The sequence below is a fragment of the Nymphaea colorata genome, chromosome 10, assembly GCF_008831285.2.
Source record: "Nymphaea colorata isolate Beijing-Zhang1983 chromosome 10, ASM883128v2, whole genome shotgun sequence".
NCBI classification, from domain to species: Eukaryota; Viridiplantae; Streptophyta; class Magnoliopsida; order Nymphaeales; family Nymphaeaceae; genus Nymphaea; species Nymphaea colorata.
Window position 1 is genome coordinate 9,881,797 of NC_045147.1, and position 11,906 is coordinate 9,893,702.

At 37.9% G+C, this 11,906-nt stretch overlaps 2 protein-coding genes across 2 annotated transcripts; both read left to right on the forward strand.

Moving 5' to 3' along the window:
* Nucleotides 1-562: 562 nt before the first annotated feature.
* LOC116261789 (pentatricopeptide repeat-containing protein At2g03380, mitochondrial-like) lies at nucleotides 563-3,434 on the forward strand. Its single transcript, XM_031640645.2, has one exon. The coding sequence runs from the start codon at nucleotides 954-956 to the stop codon at nucleotides 2,967-2,969; it is 2,016 nt and encodes a 671-aa protein (XP_031496505.1). The 5' UTR covers nucleotides 563-953; the 3' UTR covers nucleotides 2,970-3,434.
* A 3,864-nt stretch (nucleotides 3,435-7,298) lies between these two features.
* Nucleotides 7,299-11,681, forward strand: LOC116261978 (uncharacterized). The gene is made up of 5 exons (XM_031640948.2): nucleotides 7,299-7,681; nucleotides 7,860-7,988; nucleotides 8,411-8,575; nucleotides 10,875-11,180; nucleotides 11,267-11,681. The coding sequence occupies exons 1-5, from the start codon at nucleotides 7,328-7,330 to the stop codon at nucleotides 11,405-11,407; spliced, it is 1,095 nt and encodes a 364-aa protein (XP_031496808.1). The 5' UTR covers nucleotides 7,299-7,327; the 3' UTR covers nucleotides 11,408-11,681.
* The last annotated feature ends 225 nt before the right edge of the window (nucleotides 11,682-11,906 follow it).

The following is an 11,906-nucleotide window of genomic DNA, read 5'->3' on the forward strand; positions in this document are numbered from 1 at the left end:
AAGTTAATGAGACATTTAATTACGGGGATAAATGAAATAACAATAGAAGACGTGGCATTTTTAATAAATAAATATTCAATTACCTGAGTCTTGCTTAAGATCAAGTGCATTATATGCAAGAAAAGAAACATGAGAACCAGTTTCCACTTTGAAAAGGTAAAGTTTGGAATTGTTAGAAAAAATTGCAAGAACTTATTAGCTTTGACAAAATAACAAACCATTGCTTATCTTGCTTAATTTTTTTAGCGTAGTTCTCAAACACTAGCTTGTAGACAGAAATTATCAGTTTTTTACATAAATTGATAAAAATACACTTATTAGAAGACAAAAATATGGTTCTTTTTATATCAAACATTTGATGTTTAATATCAGCATAATTCATTAGATATCTTTTTTGGAGTGTAGCATCCTGAATAAATGGATGACGTTTGAAAATTTGTTTCAAAAATTTATGTCATATGTTTTAACTTGTAAATGTTGTAGATAAAATGCCATAATAAATAATTGGTTTCTCTAGAAGTTAAGTTGTAATTTGTTTGCTCACACATCAGACACCTTTTCGTCAATTTTCAAAAGCTCTGGTCCAAAACGTTTGTCATTCATCTACCAAAATGAACCTGCGGCTTCACCATTGTTCTGTAGATACCCGTTTGTTTGAGATAAAGGTTGGGAGTTTCCTTTCTTACTGGGACTTCACCATTGGCGAAAAGATACGGAAGGTGCTCTTCCTTTTCTCATGATGAATAACAAAGGGAGCATCCCGACGCCCGAGCATGATCCCTTCGCTTCATCCTGATGAAGAGTTCCAAATGTTGTTCCTGGAGATCAGCTGGAGAGTCATGGCAGCTTTCAGCATGTGACCAGAAAACAAGATGGACCTGGAGAGTTCATATTTATGATCTTGACAAAGGCTGTTGCAAAACGAGTTGAATTCAAGCCAATGTTTTAACTCAATGAGAAGATGGCTTTCCCAGCAATCGATTTCAGTTACAGTGCTGCCGACCACTTTGTTGACCTCCCACCCTCTGAAAGGGAGGCCCCCGTCGTTTTCTTCCACTTCACCATGCTTCATTCCTCCTCCGTTCGCTCCCAAATTCAATGGCCTCCTTCAAAGGTGCTGCATCTCAAAGGCATTGGTGCAAGGAAAGCAAGTCCACCAACAGATTGTGGTGAATGGTTCCCACGGAAACTCGCGCTTGAGGATGAAGTTAGTCAGGTTTTATGCCGCTTGTGACGAAGTCCGAAGTGCAGAACACTTGTTTGATGAAATGCCTGAAAAGGACATTTTTGCTTGGACTTTCATGTTGGGGTGCTATATGAGGAGATCGATGTATGAAGAGGTTATCGTAACGTACTGGAGAGTACGAGATGAAGGTGTCTATCCGGATGATTATGTGTTCCCGAAGGTCCTCAAGGCGTGCACCCTGCTGTCGGATTTAGAAGAGGGAGTTCGAGTTCACAACGATATGAAGCATTTGGGTCTGAGGCCTAACGTATATAGTTCGAACTCCTTGATAGAGTTGTACTCGAAATGCGGGGATGTGGTGAGTGCACGTCGAATGTTTGATGAGATGCCTCAAAGGGATGTATTGTCATGGAATTCTATGATTGCTGGTTATGTTTCTAATTCTATGTATGATTCTGCATTGGAGCTGTTTAATTTGATGCGTATTGGTTCTGCAAGGCCAGATTTGATCACATGGAATACCGTTCTCGCTGCTTATTCTCAGCGTGGGCTCCTTGAAGAGGCTCTTGATATCTTGAATCAGATAAAGGAGTGTGGTTATACGATGCCCAATCATGTTACGTGGACAACTCTAATAGTTGGCCATGCAAGGAAAGGCTGTTACAGAAAAGCATTGGAGTTATTCAAAGAAATGTTAGATGCCAATGTTAGCCCAGACGCTGATAGCCTTTCTTGTGTTATATCAGCTTGCAAGAACTTGCATGTTTTTAGGAATGGGAGAGAGGCTCATGGATACGGCATTAGAACATGTCTGGATCACAGGTTCTATGCTTCTGCTGGTGGTGCACTTGTGACCCTTTATTCAGCATGTGGCAGGATTGCAGATGCGGCAAATGTTTTCAGTATGATGGATGGAAGAGATATAGTTTCCTGGAATTCGATGATCATGGGTCTCATTCAATCTGGCTTTCATGATTCAGCACTAAAACTTTTGCATGATATGCAACTGAAGGGACTTAAGCCGGATCAATTTACAATTACTGCTCTTTTGCATATTTCCGATGAAGTTTCATTAAAGGTGGTAAAAGAGATTCATGCTTATTTAATCAAGAATGAATTTGATTTGGCTACTGCTGTTTGGAATGCCCTCGTTCATATATATGCAAGATTTGGAAACGTCAGTTGGGCACATGTTATTTTTTCAAGTATAAGAAAGAAGGATGTCATCTCTTGGAATGCTATAATAGGAGGTTATGGTAGGAATGGCCATGGCAGATTGGCGCTATGCCTTTTCAAGCAGATGAAGGAGTCCGGACAAGAACCAAATCATGTGACATTTACATCGGTTCTTTCTGCTTGTAGCTACTCTGGGCTGGTTTATGAGGGAAAGGAGCACTTCAGTAGCATGACTAATGAGTACAAATTTGTACCAAGTATGGAGCAGTACGCTTGCATTGTCGATCTTCTCAGTCGTTCAGGACGTTTTGAGGAAGCAATGGATTTCATTAATAAAATGGCGCTTGAACCTGACGGAAGCATTTGGGGCTCTTTGCTTGCTGCTTGCAAAACTCATCAGAACGTCAGGCTTGCGCAGGTTGCTGCCGAGCAGTTGTTCCGATTGGAGCCAGAGAATACTGGAAACTATGTGACTCTTTCCAATATTTATGCTAGAGCTGGCAGGTGGGATGATGCAGTAAGTGTTAGAAAGATGATGGAAGGAAGGGGACTGATAAAGCCACATGGGTTTAGTTTGGTAGAGGCTGAAATCCAACTTCCTGCATGAGGTGAGAAAAAAATCAGTGGAAGCTTATCAGCTTTCTCCCAGGAACATATGGTTTTGATCTTTTCCTCGGTGACATTTGTAAACTCATCGTAGCATCCTGCGTAAACGACCTAGAAAGGGGAAGAAAAATGGTACGAATTCTGAAATTTTTTAAAATCGTTTAGTTGGTTGTGCCTTTGAATCAGATGTCAGAAAGGTATGCTCAATTTGATAATCTGTCAAATTAAGGTATAGTTAATGATATGGTGTTCCACTTGAATTATAAAAAATAAAATAATAATAATAATAATGTAGGGACCAATTTTGGGGAATTTCAAATGGCAGTCAGTTGTAAACAAGGTGGCTCTTAATTGCGTAATCCTTTCTTCACTTTTGTTATTTGCTCCACCCTTTCAATCCCTCTCTGTTATTCTCAAGATTTATTGGATATATAGCTGGTCTTCAGACAGGTCAACCAGTTGGAGAATTTCTTGTTTTACTCGTGTGTTCGCAAGGTGCAATGTTAGGTTTTGTTACTTCTTCTGGCGTTTTTTTGGGCAGATTCTGTAAGTATTTATTTCTCTGGTTATTTTGAAAGGTATGCATTAGCACACATTTTCGACCATGATTGATTTTCTTCTGAAAATAAGGTAACGAATAGACTAATATGCCATGGAAAGGTGCTGGAAGCCTGGAATCACTGGTCAAATATACGCTTTGACTTTGAAACTTAAAAATGGGTCAAAAATGGATTTGAACGGCTGATACTGTACTCAGACGGAAAGTTTTTTTTTTTTTTTTTTTAAAAAAGATGCAGACAGTATGCTGCTAAAAGGTGTGCAGGTGTAGATTTCCCTCCAAACTTGCTTGACTCTACGGTAGGTATGTTGAAGGCAATGACTCTGAAAACTTAGCCTAAAAGATCTTTTTCTTGGAAAATGGGAGCTAGAACATTCCACAGATTGAATCTCCCATTTCACTGGCTGGAAGCAAATCAATCATTGTAAAGCCATACGAAACTTCTCGAATAAAGAAAATTTGATAGTTATGCATTCAAGAAAGAAAACATCACCAACAACATTCAAAGAGGTACCAGTTGGAAGAATCTCTCGGTGCACTTCACCCAAGAATCTGAACGTAAAGCTCATGTCAAAGTATGCAGGTCAAGTCGTTATACTTTTCCATTTATTTATACCACAAACCTGAAGTCTTGTAGATAATCCAATTACCACTTACAAGAGACTGCTCTGACTTCTCACAGAACCTCACTAGCAATAGATAAAACCATGGTAGTGGCTTGTTTGGCACCAACAACATACAGTCTTCCGATGCCATTATCCTAAATTAGGTCAGCGAATAAATCACAACTTAGACAAAAACATCTTTTCAAATGGCAAAGCTAAATAGTGGCAAGTAAAAATGAAAAGGTTAGATTGAAGATTACAGATGACCCTGAAATCTACTCTAAAAGACAAAATCTACAAACAAACACAATTCACGCCAAAAGGCAAAAGAAAGCAGCCATTGTAAAAACGCCATAATTGAAACACGCATCACATAAAATCCTTCAATCGATTAGCCTACACACGAGGTCGTTCAATTGGTCAACCCTTGTCACAGACTTTAGAATCTCTGCATCCCTTTAGAGAAAAGTGCCATGATCACGTTAGCACATGAATATATCCATGGACCAACTTAGCAAACCTCCAAAATCACAAGATAAACTCGGAAAAGGCAGAAGCAATTACACTCACATCCCTTTGTTATCCTCTTCTGCTCTCCTCTTCGAGCATTTTTTTCCTGCTTCGTGCATCTATCTCCACACTTCTGCGAGGAGGGAAGAAATGCTCACATTCCCATGATTGAAGATAACACAATCAAAGAAAAAAATTGCGGAAGAATACTGCGGTGGGTTTGCCTTGCGCTAATGAAGGAATGGTCAAAACAAGATCAGTTATGCATGATTCAAGCAGAGAAGTATTGACAAAATAAAGGATTCTGTAACAGCAATAATCTTTAGCAGATAGAGACAAGACTTGTAATTTCTTGTACAAGCCTTCATATGGACCATAATGAATTACTCTGAGATTTCACCATCCCACCTTTTTCTTTGGTATCAGAGCAAATTATTGATCTAGGGATGGCTTCCAGCCCGAGTTCATCATCTTCAACATCTTCCACAAAGTTCCCTTACCCATTTTCCTGGAATTTTGCTAATTTGGTGTCAATAAAATTGACATGAAATAACTCTCTGCTATGGAAGACTCTGATCTTCGATCTGATCGAGAGCCAAGAGCTCCAAGGCTTCATCAACAACGACACGCCAAAAGCAGATCAGTTTGTGACGGTCAACAGCAGGAACCAAATACATATTATCAATTATGGCGAAGATCAGATAGATTGCTTCACTATAATAGGAATGTACAAGGAGTGAGTCGGCATAAGCTACACATTGTTTGGCTCTAGCTTGAGTTCGACTCGATAAACTGAGTTCGAGCTCCAATTCAACTACTTTAATGTCGTGATTGGATGGTGGGAATGGGAATGAAATAACAGTAATTCTTTGTTTGGTTGATTAATTAAAAAGGAAAGAAAAGAAAAGTAAAAAACTTGTTTAGTTGCGAAAGAGAAAAAAGAAAGAAATGACATGAAAATGGTTGATTAATTAAGAAGGAAAGTAAAAACTTGTTTGGTTGTAAAAGAGAAAAAAAAAATGAAATGAAAATGATGCTCTAATATAAATCTAATTCCTCCAAAATTGGAGGGATTGATAAACTTACTTTATATATCCTTTTTTCTTCTCTATGCATACATGAATAATGTTTTAAGGTGATAGCTGCATTTTTTTCAATTGTAAAATAATATATTAATGTAGTTCGAATAAACATGAGTTTACAAGTATGTATAAACAAACAAATTCATTTGATAGCTTAGCTGCAAGGTTAGTTTTACGTTCAAGTAAAATTGTGTTTACAAGGACAGCACTCTAAAAATGACACTATAAAGATATATGGACTGGTTTTATGATAGAAAGGCACTTACTAAGAAACAATAATAAGTCAACAAATCAGATTGCGATAATGCAACTACAAGATTCATTTTACAATACACAAAAACAAAATTCTGTTTACAAGGATGTGATGAGCACATAAAACTGTAAGATTCATTTAGTGATACAATAAAGTAAAATAGTGTTTACAAGGACGCGATAAACACTCGAAAAACTTAAATGTGACAATGACACCATGCAGACTAGTTGTATGATAAAAAGACATTTATTGATAGGTGATAAGCAGTTTGACAGATTGCAATAATGCTATTATAGGATTCATTTAATGATACACCCAAATAAAATTGTGTTTACAAAAATGTGATAAGCACAAAAAAGCATGTGATAATGCAATTGCATTTTACTATTTGCTCAAGTAAAATCATGTTTATAATGCCAAGATAAGTACTCAAAAAGTTAAATGAGACTACCACACTATATAGATTGGTTTTACGATAAAGAGACATTTAATGAGCAGTCGGACAAACAGATTGTGATAATGCAACTATAGGGTTAGCTTATGACACACCCAAATAAAACCACATTTGCAAGGACGTGATAAGCAGTTAGGAAAATTAAATACCACAACGACACTGTATGAACAAGTTTTACTATAAAAGAGCATTTATTAAGAGGAGATAAGCACTCAAACATACAAAACACTGGCAATTATGCTACTGCAAGGTTTATCTTACGATACACTCAAGTAAAATCATGTTTACAATGATGTAATAAGCACTCGAAAAAAATTAACTGAAACAGTGACATTATACAAAGTGCTTTGAAGATAAAATGACGTTTACTAAGAGATGAAAAAATAATTTTTTTATCTAAAAGACAAAAAAAATATGACGATGGCCGAATACATCTCAGTCTTCAAAAGCACATGCGATTAATTAACATCCATCGTAAGCTTCTTAATGAGCATACAAAAGTCTTCCTGCTGCTGAATGGTTTCAAGTTAACTTGCATGTCCACATATAAGAGCTACATGGACTAAATATACAGCTGCATGCTCAGCACATATCATATATTCCAAGTTTTATAATTTTAGGTGGACTATATATATATAGTTATACATTCATCATGCGTCATATTTTCATGTTTTTATATGCTGTAGTATGTTTAGTATGTTTTAATTCCTGGAAAACTCAACATTAAAGAGAGTAAAAGAGGAAGCCTGCACAACCGTTATGTACAAGGCCCAAGAAGGATGTGGTCATATATAACTCTACCTACGAAATCATATATATATATATATAGTAGGTGGAGTTATATATATATACACTACCTAAAAAGATGCTTTTGTTTTGAACTTGCTTTGGTGTTTATGATCTGCTTCGTTGCTCTTGAATCCTTATTGACAAAGCAACTTGGACATCAGGCGGACGAAGAACGAAGGGAATCCAAAATGAGGGTGCTGGTAACGGGAGCTACTGGTTATTTGGGGAGCAGCCTCTGCAGGGGACTGCTGCAAGAAGGCCACACTGTGAAGGCCCTTGTCCGCCGGTCCAGCGACCTTTCGTCCCTTCCCACCACCACTTCCTCTCACAACTTCGAGCTTGCCTTTGGCGACGTCACCGACCTCGCTTCCCTCCTCGCCGCGTTCTCCGGCTGCGACGTCCTCTTCCACACTGCTGCCGCCGTCGAGCCTTGGGTCCCTAACCCCTCCGTACTCTTCACCGTGAGTTGCTCTTTCGGTTGGAAGGCGAATGCTTTGAGACATCGTTTGAATTTGGGTGGCCTACTCAGCAGGAAGAATTCGCTAAATCGCCAGAGTTGGGACATTTCGGCACCTTTTAATGAGCGTCGTAGATTTTTGCTTAAATAATTGGTAATTCGGGGCTTTGTTTCTCGTGAAGGTAAATGTTGAAGGATTGAGGAATGTGCTGCTAGCGTTTAGAGAGACGAGTTCTATGCAGAAGATGGTGTATACCTCGTCCTTCTTTGCTCTTGGGCCTACTGACGGATGTATCGGTGATGAGATGCAGGTAATGTTGCTTTCATATCGGCCTTAGTTGGAAAAATATAACACGGGAAGAATAATTCTTGGTGGCTTACCTTTTAAAAGTTCCACGACAAAAACAAACTAAGATTAGTGCTGATTCAGATTGATTGATTCAGTCTACATGTTGCGGATATATCATATATCTAGGTCCGAATATTTCTCTTTTCCAGTAAGAACAATGTGAACCATTTCCCAGAAAGGCAGGTCATAGCTTGATGATTTGCTGTCTCTCAACCATTAAACGAATCTTAAACGCTTTATGATTAAGATAATTTTATCACACTGCTACGGCGAGCACAGAAAGAGTTGCATTTGGTTTGATGTTTGTCAGTTATCCATTCATAGAAAAATTCTTCTCATTCTTGCTGCATTTACCAAGTCTCATTTCTGTTTTCTTAATGACAGATGCATCACGAGAAGTTCTTCTGTACAGAGTATGAGAAGTCCAAACTTATGGCTGATAAAATTGCACTTAAAGCAGCCGAAGATGGCCTGCCAATCGTTATTCTTTATCCGGGGGTCATTTATGGGCCTGGAAGGCTTACTTCAGGAAATCTTGTGGCTAATACGGTAATTTCTTAGTAGCTAATATGATCTTGGTAGCTTCTTTCTGGAATTGTTTCTTTCTTTCGTCGATGTTATCGGCATTTCTTGCTAATTCTGACTCTGTCAAGAGTATCCGATTTAATAGAATCGAAGAAATGTCTAGGCGATTTTAGAGGAAGTTTCCTTATTCTATGAATGGGGCTGTCTTCTATCAAACGGACAGGTGGTAATTTCAGAATATTAATTAGCCTATGCATGTAAGGATCAACATTCAATGCTGGTATGATATAAGAAATGATGCATTCAGAATGCGTGCAAGCACCAATATATAGCACGTGTAGAATTCCTTAAGGTGGTCATGATAATCAAAGCTGATAGGGAATTCCTTTTTATCTAAGTCATTTTCCTTTTGCAAAATTCTGTTTTAGTCATTCTTTTCTTCAGTTCCTGAAGTTCCATGTCTTCATAGTTTATTAGACTGCCACTATTCAAAGTGGGCCTTATCCAACATTGACTATTTTGTGGAACTTTTAATATTTGAATCTTGTTTTTGACTTTCTAGGTCTCATCCTTAGCAATGGTGACCTTTCTTGATTTGCAATTCTGTATGAGTTGCCTTCAGGATAACTATGTAGTCATAAATTTAAAAATTTGACCAACGTTTTCTCTGTTTGTTGGTCCTCAATTTCTTTCATACCAACCTGTTTTTTTGGCTAGTTATGCGACACCTTGCTGTTCTTTTCCCAATATGTCCAGGACCCGGTCAGGGTCCACTAGGTCTCCTATGAACTAAAGGCGCAGGCTTTCCATTGTTTCAAATGGGGAGCTTCGTGATGAACTTGAAGGAGCATATTATCATGTTCTGGCAAACACTTGCTTTAGGGCTAGATCTGAAAGGTTGATGCCGACCCTCTGTAAGAACAGACCAGTCGTATCATCTTATAAGTGCAGGTGTTGCTGTTTCAAAAATATGGAAAGATATGCCTATTCATCTTCAATTAATATCCTGCCATATCACCTTCCAGGTTTTATTCCTTAAGACCTTTCAATCCTTGCAAAGAAAAGGTCCTATAGATACCCACACACACACGTATGTATATATCATTATCAGAAATGCATCATCGAGTTTTTATTGGTGAAATTTTTCTTGATTATTAGCCAAGATCTCAAGTAAATATTAGATTCTTAGGAATTCAAAGCAAAAAAAGATATAAAAGTAACGGATACCTAACCTTCTTACAATTGATCAAAATTCAAAATACTTAATAATATGTTGGAAGAAACCTCAGAGCATTTAAAACTACTAAAAAATCCATCAAAGGGAAAAACACAATGAGAATGTGTTTTTTCATTTTGGCTTTCTTTTTCATAAATGTCCTGATCTTTTTCCTTTTTAAAGTACAGCCTATATAGGGGTGCACTCACACAGCACTTCTCTATCCGTTTTTAGTACTGTAGAATATGTTAGGTTAGGATTTAAATAACACGCTGTTGCATGAGTGGCATGATGAAGTGGCCCTGTCCACCTCTCATCTATAATCCTGCATATAGGCTTGTACATCTTGTTTTCTCTTGAGGTTCTTTCTGCTACCTTCTTTTGCTTTGTCAACAGCTCTATAGATGCATCCCATGGGAGACCTAACTTCACTATCAAGCAATTATAGGACTTTCATCAAATATATATTGATCATTAATAATTTGACACATGATTCCCAAAATTGGTTGTTAATACAATATTCACAACTTCCTTGACTTTCTCTTGTTAGCATGTGGATACACAGTCCATTCATTATCTGAGAACATCGACCCCAAAGCATTTCTCTGTTTTGTTGCTCTCCTGACAATGACTGGATTGATGCCACCTGACCTAGCTACATCTAATCTTAGATCGTCATCAGCAGGATCAAAAGTAGGAATCTCAGTATCATCCTTATTGACCTCATCCTCCACTTCTTAGGGTTCATGATCGTCCATTTCTGCATCTTCCATACCTTTTTCTATCTATTTTGCTTTTAGAACTTTAATGATGTAATGCTGAAGCTGGCATTGCTTATTTGTGCACAAAGCTACTTTTTTGTCTTTCAGTCAATGGTGTTTTAGCTTAGAGATTCCTGCTGATAAGTCCTTCTTGGAGCAGTTACAAATGATTTTCAATCGATCATTTTCCTTCACCCATGTGCACCATTGTTATGCAGGCTTATTTGAACTCATTCTTCAGAAAATGTACCTTTCACGATAGATTGCATGTTTAGAACAACAAACCATTTTATTTTTCAAGATAGGAAGGACTGTTGGTTTTATGTTGCTGTTTCCATCTTGTCAGATTATAGAGCGCTTCAGCGGGCGTTTACCAGGCTATATTGGCAAAGGCAATGAAAGGTTTTCTTTTTGCCATGTTGAGGATGTAATACATGGACATGTAGCAGCAATGGACAGAGGGAAAATTGGTGAAAGGTATTTACTTGGTGGAGAAAATGCATCTTTTGCTGATGTACTTGACATTGCTGCCATGGTCACTGGAACACAACGGCCTTCATTTCATATTCCATTGTGGCTAGTGGAAATCTATGGTTGGATGAGCGTGTTTTGGGCCCGTCTCACAGGAACTATTCCTCTAATTAGTTACCCAGTGAGTGTCATAATCTTCAAAGAATTCTTTCCTTTTTTCTTATTTGATTTTCTGATATAAGTATTCCTATGTTTCACTTACTGCAGATAGTGCATGTAATGAGACACCAGTGGGTTTATTCTTCTGACAAGGCCAAAGAGGAGCTTAATTACAAGCCAAGAAATTTAAAGGAAGGTCTAACTGACGTTATGATGTGGTTGAAGAGTGTAGGAAAAATAAATTATTGAACTTGCACATCGGCCATCTCTCTTTACCAAATGGTATCACCATTAGATTAGTGCCAATAAAGGGGCAACCATTAGACTAGTGGGACGAAATTGCAATTAATGGTTCTCCAAAGTTTATGAATTACAGCAATCTCCTGTGATGTTTATGTTCGTTACCTTTGAGCATCATGTAAAGCAAGGCTAATTTGGTACTCTGTTCTACAGTGGCTGCTGCTTTCTTTCCTATCTTCAAAGTTTATGAATTATATATATTGAAGGACTTAAAGTTATCAAAGATGGATTCTTTGGCAAAAAAGTCTTCATCATAACGTTAGTGTTGGGAACTATCATGGTGTCTGCAGGCTATTTTCTTGGCAGACTTGGTAAACTGATGGCATCAACAGGTGGTGTTGAAATAGCCATACTAGTGACGCCATGAATCGATCCTTAATTATGGTTTCGTCTCTTAGGTAGGGCTGGGAGAACTGATCCAGTGATCCAGTGCAATGTAATCATAGTT